We start from the raw sequence: 9,384 nt of genomic DNA, 5'->3' as shown, positions 1-9,384 counted from the left end.
GGAGAGGAGGGGAAGAGGAAGGATCGGGTACAGAGCAAAGAGCAGGGCTGGCACCGGGGACACGGCAGGAATTACCGGGACCGGGGCTGGGACATAGTGCAGAGGAGCCAGCCCGGGGCCGGCACCGGGGACACGGCAGGAATGACCGGGACCGGGCTCGGAACGGGACCGGGGCACGGAAAGACGGACCGAGACCCAAACGCGGTCTGGGGCTCAAACCGGGGGCACCTCACGACGAACCCCGTCCCGGTCCCGGTCCCGGTCCCAGGTCGCGGCTAAACCGACGAGGAGGCGTGGCCAGATAGCTCCAGTGGGCGGAGTCACATCGGGCCCCGCCCACTCGAGGCCGAGCGCCACGCGGCCGGGCCCTGGCAACCGCGGGGCCCTCGTCGCCCGTCTGGGGCTGCCCTCGGCGCCGCCTGCTCGCGGGACGGTCCCGCCGCTGCTCTCGGAGCCGCCCCTGCTGGTCTGACCGGTCCAACCGGCTCCGCCGCCCGCTCCGACTCGGCCGCTTCCCGCTCGGAGCGGCCGTGACCCGCGGCGGTGCGGGCCGGGGGGGCGCGCCAGGACCGGCGGCGCCTCGGGCAGTCCCGGGGCAGCCGGTCCGGTGTGAGGGGCGGTGGGAGCGGGACGGGAGAGCGGCCGGTACGGGGGGCGCAGGACGGGGGGGCTCGGCCGGGCCCGGGGTTCAGGATGGGGGCGCAGCTCGGAATGACTCGTCTGGGACCGGGATGAGGGGGCATCGGGGAAGGGGATGGGCTCGGCTGTGAGGGCGAAGGGCTCCATAGCGGGCTGTGGGGGATCCCGAAGGGGAGGGGGCTCTGTGAGAGCTGTGCCCTATAGGGGAGGGGGCTCTATGGGGCTCTGAGCGCTGCCTTATAGGGGAGGGGTCCCTCTAGGGGCTCTGTGCTCTGCCCTGTAGGGGAAGGGGCTCTGTAGGGCGGCTGAACTCTGCCCTATATGGGAGGGGGCTCCGTGGGGCTCTGGGCTCTGTCCTATAGGGAAACGGGCTCTGAGGGGGTTCCGGGCTCTGCCTTTAGGGGAGGGGGCTCTGTAGGGGCTGTGCTCTACAGGGGAGGGGTCTCTGTAAGGGCTTTAGCCTCTGCCCTATAGAGGAGTGGGCTCTGTGCTCTGTCCTATAGGGAAGGGTGCTCTGTGGGGCTCTGGGCTGTGCCCTATAGGGGAATGGTCCCTGTAGGGGCTCTGTGAGGGCTCCGGGCTGTGCCCTATAGGGAAACGGGCTCTGAGGGGGTTGTGGTCTCTGCCCTATAGGGGAGGGGGCTCTTCGGGGGCTGTGCTCTATAGGGGAGGGGGCTTTATGGGACTCTGCCCTATGCGGAGGGGTTCCCGTGGGGTCCAGCCGCACTAACGGGACTCAGAGCGGACCGGGACGGGGAACACCATGGATGAAGCCCTAAGGAGAGCCGGGGGGACCGGGCAGGGATGGCCTTTGACGGGGTGTGGGGACAGCGGGGCCACCCGGAGCCCGCAGGTGACAGCGCTGGAGCTGCCCCGTGCCCGCAGGTGACAGCGGAGCCCTGAGGATGCGGGACCGGATCCCGGGAAGCTGCGGAGCCCCGGGGATGCGGGGCCGGGTCCCGGGAATCGGCGGAGCCTCGGGGATGCTGCTCGGCCTGGCCCTGGCCTTGGCATCGCTGCTGCCCGCGGCCGGAGCGCGCCGGAGCCAGGACCTGCACTGCGGAGGTGTGGGGGGACACGGGGGGGACCACATGGGATGGGACAGGGTGGGAAATTGGGGAAAGGGAGGACAGGGACATGGGGACAGGATGGGACAGTGGGGACAGGGCAGGACAGGTGGAAATGGGGAAAGGGAGGATAGGGACAATGGGAACAGGATGGGACACGGGGTACTGTGGGGACAGGGACAATGGGCACAGGATGGGACAGTGGGGACAGGGTGGGAAATGGGGGAAAGGGAGAACAGGGACAGGGGGAACAGTGGGGACAGGACAGGGACAATGAGGACAGGATAGGGGGTACAGGGGAGGAAAGGGGAGGACAGGGACATGGGGACGGGATGGAACAGTGGGGACAGGGTGGAAAATGGGGGAAAAGAGAGTACAGGGACATGGGGACTGTGTGGAACAGGGGAAACAGGGCAAAACAGCAGGAAAAAGGAGGGAAAACGGAGGACGGGCATGGGGACAGGGCAGGGCAGGTAGGAAATGGGGGAAAAGGGAGGACAGGGACACGGGGACAGGATGAAATGGGAAAACAGGGCTAAAAAGGAGGACAGGCACAGAGAAGACAGCAAGACAGGACAGAGCTTGGGGATGTCCAGTGGGACCAGCTGGACCCCCAGGGGGTCAGGCTGAGGGTCTCCATCCCATGGAGACCCCTCCCCATGCCAGTCACACCAGTGTGGCTGTGGGCAGCCCCAGGAGCACACATGCCAGGTGTCCCATGTCACCGTGTCCCCCACAGCCTGCCGGGCGCTGGTGGATGAGCTGGAGTGGGAAATCGCCCAGGTGGATCCCAGAAAAACCATCCAGATGGGCTCGTTCCGCATCAACCCCGACGGCAGCCAGTCCGTGGTGGAGGTGAGGCCACTCCTGGTGTCCCCGCCCCTGGTGTCACCACTGACCCCAGCCTGGGGCCACTCCCAGGGGACCCCACTGACCCCTGCCCGGTTCCTCTCCCGGTGTCCCCACTCCTGGTGCTGATCCCAGGGACCCCACTGACCCCTGCCCATTCTCTCCCGGTGTCCTGGGGCTGCTTCCAGTGTCCTCACTGACCCCTGTCTGGTTCCTCTCCCGGTATCTCCACTCCTGGTGCTGATCCCAGGGACCCCACTGACCTCTGCCCGGTTCCTCTCCCGGTGTTCTCGCTCCCAGGGCCACTCCCAGTGTCTCTGCTCTCAGTGTCCCCGCTCTTGGGGCCACTCCCAGTGTCCCTGCTGACCCCTGACCAGGGCCTCTCTCGGTGTCCCCACCCTTGGGATTGCTCCCAGTGTCCCTGCTGGCCCTGCCCAGGGCCTCTCCCAGTGTCCCTGCTCCTGGGGCTGCTCCCAGGGCCTCTCCTCATGTCTCTGCTCTCAGTGTCCCCGCTCTTGGGGCTACTGCCAGGGACCCTGCTGACCCCTGACCAGGGCCTATCCTGGTGTCCTCACCCTTGGGACCGCTCCTGATGTCCCTGCTGACCCCTGCCCGGTTCCTCTCCCAGTGTCCCCATTCCCAATGTCCCCACTGACCCCTGCCCATTCCTCTCCCGGTGTCCCCATTCCTGGTTTCCCCAATGACCCCTGCCTGGTGTCCCCCTGGTGTCCCCACTGACCCCTGCTCGGTTCCTCTCCCAGTGTCCCCATTCCCATTGTCCCCACTGAGCCCTGCCTGGTTCCTCTCCCACTGTCCCCCTGGTGTCCCTGCTGACCCCTGCCCGTTCCTCTTCCAGTGTCCCCACTGACCCCTGCCCAATTTGTCTCCCAGTGTCCCCACTCCCAGTGTCCCCACTGACATCTTCCCGGTTCCTCTCCCGGTGTCCCCACTGACCCCTGCCCGTTCCTCTCCTGGTGTCCCCCTGGTGTCCCCACTGGCCCCTGCCTGGTTCCTCTCCTGGTGTCCCCTTGGCATCCCCACTGACCCCTGCCCATTCCTCTCCCAGTGTCCCCACTGACCCCTGCCCAATTTGTCTCCCAGTGTCCCCACTGACCCCTGCCCGTTCCTCTCCCGGTGTCCCCACTCCCAGTGCTGATCCCAAGGACCCTACTGACCCCTGCCCGGTTCCTCTCCCAGTGTCCCCACTGACCCCTGCCCAATTTGTCTCCCAGTGTCCCCACTCCCAGTGTCCCCACTGACCCCTGCCTCTCCCGGTGTCCCCCTGGTGTCCCCACTGACCCCTGCCCGTTCCTCTCCCAGTGTCCCCACTGACTCCTGCCCGTTTCTCTCCCAGTGTCCCCACTGACCCCTGCCCAATTTGTCTCCCAGTGTTCCCACTCCCAGTGTCCCCACTGACATCTTCCCGGTTCCTCTCCCGGTGTCCCCACTGACCCCTGCCCGGTTCCTCTCCCAGTGTCCCCCTGGTGTCCCCACTGACCCCTGCCCATTCCTCTCCCGGTGTCCCCACTGACCCCTGCCCATTCCTCTCCCGGTGTCCCCACTGACCCCTGCCCATTCCTCTCCCGGTGTCCCCACTGACCCCTGCCCATTCCTCTCCCGGTGTCCCCACTGACATCTTCCCGGTTCCTCTCCCGTTGTCCCGGTTCCCCGGTGCCGCAGGTGCCGTACGCCCGGTCCGAGGCGCACCTGACGGAGCTGCTGGAGCGCGTCTGCGAGAAGATGAAGGAGTACGGGGAGAAGCTGGACCCGGCCACGCAGCGCAAGAGCTACGTGAGGGTCATCTCCCATGATGGCACCAAGATGGACCTGTCCGGGGTCAAATTCGACGGGGACGTCATCAACAGCCTGAAATTCGCTGTGCGTGAGGGGAAAAATGGGGAGAAATGGGGAGGAAAATGGGGGGAAATGGGGAGGAAAGGGAGGACAGGGACATGGGGACAGGGATGGGACAGTGGAGACAGGTGGGAAATGGGGGATTAGGGAGGACAGGGACATGGGGACAGGGTGGGACAGTGGGGACAGGTGGGAAATGGGAGAAAAAGGGAGGACAGGGATGGGGGGATGTGGGAAATGGGGGAAGGGGAGGATGGGGACATGGGGACAGGATGGGAAATGGGGAAAGGATGGGACAGGGGAGCAGTGGGGACAGGGTGGGAAATGAGGGAAAGGGAGGACAGGGACATTTGGGATGGGATGGGACAGTGGGGACAGGGCAGGACTAGTGGGAAATGGGAGAAAGGGAGGACAGGGACATAGGGACAGGGATGGGACAGTGGGGACAGGAGGGAAATGGGAGAAAGGGAGGACAGGGACATGGGAACAGAGATGGAACAGTGGGGACAGGGCAGGACAGGTGGGAAATGGGGGAGAAGGGAGGATAGAGACAATGGGGACAGGATGGGACATGGGAAAAGGGAGGACAGGGACATGGAGACAGGGATGAGACAGTGGGGACAGGTGGGAAGTGGGAGAAAAAGGGAGGACAGGGATGGGGGGATGGTGGGAAGTGGGGGAAGGGGAGGACAGGGACATGGGGACAGGATGGGAAATGGGGAAAGGGAGGACAGGGACATGGGGGAAATGGGGACAGGATGGGACAGGGTGGGAAATGAGGGAAAGGGAGGACAGGGACATTTGGGATGGGATGGAACAGTGGGGACAGGGCAGGACAGGTGGGAAATGAGAGAAAGGGAGGACAGGGACATAGGGACAGGATGGAACAGTGGGGACAGGGTGGGAAATGAGAGAAAGGGAGGATAGAGACAATGGGGACAGGATGGGACATGGGAAAAGGGAGGACAGGGATGAGATAGTGGGGACAGGGTGGGAGATGGGAGAAAGGGAGGACAGGGATGGTGGGAAATGGGGGAAGGGGAGGACGGGGACATGGGGACAGGATGGGAAATGGGGAAAGGGAGGACGGGGACATGGGGACAGGATGGGACAGGGGAGCAGTGGGGACAGGGTGGGAAATGAGGGAAAGGGAGGACAGGGACATTCAGGATGGGATGGGACAGTGGGGACAGGGCAGGACAGGTGGGAAATGGGGGAGAAGGGAGCATAGAGACAATGGGGACAGGATGGGACATGGGAAAAGGGAGGACAGGGACATGGGAACAGGGATGAGAGTGGGGACAGGGTGGGAAATGGGGGAAGGGGAGGACGGGGACATGGGGGAAATGGGGACAGGATGGGACAGGGTGGGAAATGAGGGAAAGGGAGGACGGGGACATTCGGGATGGGATGGGACAGTGGGGACAGGGTGGGAAATGGGGGAAAGGGAGGACAGGGACATGGGGACAGGATGGAACAGTGGGGACAAGGTGGGAAATGGGGGAAAAGGGAGGACAGGGACATGGGAACAGAGATGGAACAGTGGGGAGAGGGCAGGACGGGTGGGAAATGGGGGAGAAGGGAGCATAGAGACAATGGGGACAGGATGGGACATGGGAAAAGGGAGGACAGGGACATGGGGACAGGGTGGGACAGTGCGGACAGGGTGGGAGATGGGAGAAAAAGGGAGGACAGGGATGGGGGGATGGTGGGAAATGGGGGAGAAGGGAGGATAGAGACAATGGGGACAGGATGGGACATGGGAAAAGGGAGGACAGGGACATGGGGGAAATGGGGACAGGATGGGACAGGGTGGGAAATGAGGGAAAGGGAGGACAGGGACATTTGGGATGGGATGGGACAGTGGGGACAGGGCAGGACAGGTGGGAAATGGGAGAAAGGGAGGACAGGGACATGGGAACAGAGATGGAACAGTGGGGACAGGGCAGGACAGGTGGGAAATGGGGGAGAAGGGAGCATAGAGACAATGGGGACAGGATGGGACAGGGGAAAAGGGAGGACAGGGACATGGGAACAGAGATGGAACAGTGGGGACAGGGTGGGAAATGGGAGAAAGGGAGGACAGGGATGGTGGGAAATGGGGGAAGGGGAGGACGGGGACATGGGGAAAGGGAGGACGGGGACATGGGGGAAATGGGGACAGGATGGGACAGGGGAGCAGTGGGGACAGGAGGGAAATGGGAGAAAGGGAGGACAGGGACATGGGGACAGGATGGGACAGGTGGGAAACGGGGGAAAAGGGATGATAGAGACATGGGGACAGGGTGGGAAATGGGGGAAAAGGGAGGACAGGGACATGGGGACAGGGATGGGACAGTGGAGACAGGGTAGGAAATGAGGAACAGGGAGGATAGGGACAATGGGGACAGGGTGGGAAATGGGGGAAAGGGAGGACAGGGTGGGACAGGGACAATAGGGACAGGGCAGGACTGGTGGGAAATGGGAGAAAGGGAGGACAGGGACATGGGGACAGGATGGGACAGGGCAGGACGGGGTGGGAAATGGGGAAATGGAGAAGAGGGGCTCCCGTGGGCTGGCGGTGTCACCATGTCACCGTTGCAGTGCGAGAGCATCGCTGAGGAGTACGAGGACGAGCTGATCGAGTTTCTGTCACACGAGGCTGACAACGTCAAGGACCGGCTCTGCAGCAAGAGGACGGGTGAGATGGGGGGCTGGGGGGCTCTGCTGCTGTTCCTGGGGGTCTCACCTGCTGTCCCAGGGGGTCTCTCCTCCTCTTCCAGGGGTCTCTCCTGTTCCATCAGTGCTGGGATGGGAGGAGACACCAGGCCCAAAGCTGGGGCTGTTCCACAGGGTCTCTCCTGCAGTTCCTGGGGTCTCTCCTTCTGTCCCAGGGGTCTCTCCTGCTGTTCCTGGGGGTCTCTCCTGCTGTTCCAGGGGTCTCTCCTGCTGTTCCTGGGGGTCTCTCCTGCTATTCCAGGGGGTCGTGGCTGCTCTGTCAGTGCTAGGATGGGATTTTCTGCCAGCCCAGAGCTGGACCTGATTCCGGGGGTCTCTCCTGCAGTTCCTGGGGTCTTTCCTGCTGTCCCAGGGGGTCTCTCTTGCTGTCCCAGGGCTCGTGGCTGCTCTGTCAGTTCTGGGATGGGATTTTCTGCCAGCCCAGAGCTGGGCCTGATTCCAGGGGTCTTTTCCTGCTGTTCTGGGGGTCTCTCCTGCTCTTCTGGGGGTCTCTCTTGCTTTTCCTGGGGTCTCCTGCTGTCCCTGGAGGCCTTTTCCTGCTGTTCCTGGGGGTCTCTCCTGCTGTCCCAGGGGGTCTTTCCTGCTCTTCTGGGGGTCTCTCCTGTTCCAGGGCTCGTGGCTGCTCTGTCAGTTCTGGGATGGGATTTTCTCCCAGCCCAGGGCAGGGAAGAGTTTCAAATTCTTCCCCAAATCCCAGCACCCCCTTGCAGAGCCGGGACCCTGCTGGCCCTGGGGCTGTTTTGGGATGCTGGGGCCGAGCCAGGGCAGCTGCTGTGCTGACTCTGTGGCCTCTGCTGGCGCATCCAATGGCTCTGTCCCATCCTGGGGCTATTTCCAGCTCACAAACAGCCAGGTCAGGGCACGCTGTGACCTTTGGGCAGCCCTGGACGGGGCCCTGGACGGGGCCAGGGCAGCTCCCTTTGTACCTGGCACAACCTTCAGGGCAATGCTCTGCCCCAGGGCACCCTGAGGGTCTCCACAGCTGCTCCTGGGGCTCCTCCTGCACTGAGGGGACAGAGCAGGGACAGGCCAGGCTGTGGCTGTGTCCAGACAGCCACGTTTGTCCCTAAGCACAGGACACAGGCAGGGAAATGCCACTGGTGCTGGCTCAGGTCACAGCAGGGACCGGTCCTGGGAGAGGACACAGGGATGTCATGTCCTGGGGGTCTCCTGGGGGTCTGGGGCATCCTGAGGGTCCCATGGAGCACTGATGTGTCCTGAGGGTCCCACAGGGCTGTCCTAGCCTGGGGGTCTTGTAGGACCTCTGCATCCTGAGGGTCCCATGAGGCTCTGACACGTCCTGGGGGTCTCACAAGGCTCTGATGTGTCCTGAGGGTTCCACAGGGCTCCAGCATTGAGGGTCCTACAGAGCTGCCTTGTCCTGGGGGTCTCCTGGGGGTCTGGGGCATCCTGAGGGTCCCACAAGGCTCAGATGTGACCCAGGGGTCCCACAGGGCTCCAGCATTGAGGGTCCTACAGGGATGGTGTGTCCTGGGGGTCTGGGGCATCCTGAGGGTCCCACAAAGCTCTGATGTGACCCAAGGGTCCCCCCCAGGGCTCCCCCACACCCCCATTGTCCCCCGTTGTCTCCACAGACCTGTGTGACCACGCTCTGCACATCCCACACGACGAGCTGTGACTGCCTCGGGAGCGGGGACCGGGATGGCACCGGGACCACCGGGCTGTCCCCAAGGATGTCCCCAGGACCCACCGGGACGTCCCCTGGACCCACCAGGATCTCCTTGGGACCCACTGGGACATCCTCAGGACCCACTTGGATCTCCTTGGGACCCATCAGGATCTCCTTGGGACCCACTGGGACGTCCTTGGGACCCACCGGGACGTCCTTGGGACCCACCAGGATGTCCCCAGGACCCACCAGGACATCCCCAGGACAGACAGATCTCCAGGACCTCCCCAGCTGCCTCACCCCGTGCAGAGCTCCCGTCCTATTTATTCCCCATCCGGGGCCACCGGGACGGCCACGGGGCCGGGGCCACCTCCTGGCTCCTGTGGGGACATTTCAGGGACATTCCTGCCCCACTTTTGGGGGACATGGGGACACAGCGGGGCTCGGGGTTGGGGGGCTTGGGGACCCCCCTCTGTTTTGCAGGCAATAAAGGGGCTGTGGGCAGCTCTGGTGTGGTGTGTGTGTGGGGTGGGGACAGCAGTGTCCCCATGTTGTTCCCCTTGTGGGTGGCTCTGTGTCACCCCAAGGAGGTCCAGCCCCTACCCCGTGTCACCCTGTGTCACCTCA

The 9,384-nt window shown here is 63.9% G+C and overlaps 1 protein-coding gene across 2 annotated transcripts; it reads left to right on the top strand.

Annotated features, from left to right (window-relative positions):
- The first annotated feature begins 309 nt into the window (after positions 1-309).
- CNPY2 (canopy FGF signaling regulator 2) lies at positions 310-9,264 on the top strand. Of its 2 annotated transcripts, none has more exons than XM_074530853.1 (6): positions 310-645; positions 1,525-1,704; positions 2,446-2,561; positions 4,236-4,433; positions 6,993-7,089; positions 8,723-9,264. In XM_074530853.1, exons 2-6 carry the CDS (start codon positions 1,545-1,547, stop codon positions 8,764-8,766), a joined length of 615 nt encoding a protein of 204 aa, XP_074386954.1. In that variant the 5' UTR covers positions 310-645; positions 1,525-1,544; the 3' UTR covers positions 8,767-9,264. The 2 variants fall into 2 exon arrangements, with proteins under 2 accessions (XP_074386954.1, XP_074386953.1); XM_074530852.1 differs by having other exon boundaries at positions 334-543; positions 8,723-9,260.
- The last annotated feature ends 120 nt before the right edge of the window (positions 9,265-9,384 follow it).

Source organism: Zonotrichia albicollis, chromosome 33, assembly GCF_047830755.1.
Source record: "Zonotrichia albicollis isolate bZonAlb1 chromosome 33, bZonAlb1.hap1, whole genome shotgun sequence".
Taxonomy (NCBI): domain Eukaryota; kingdom Metazoa; phylum Chordata; class Aves; order Passeriformes; family Passerellidae; genus Zonotrichia; species Zonotrichia albicollis.
This window is presented reverse-complemented; position numbering and strand designations above follow the sequence as displayed.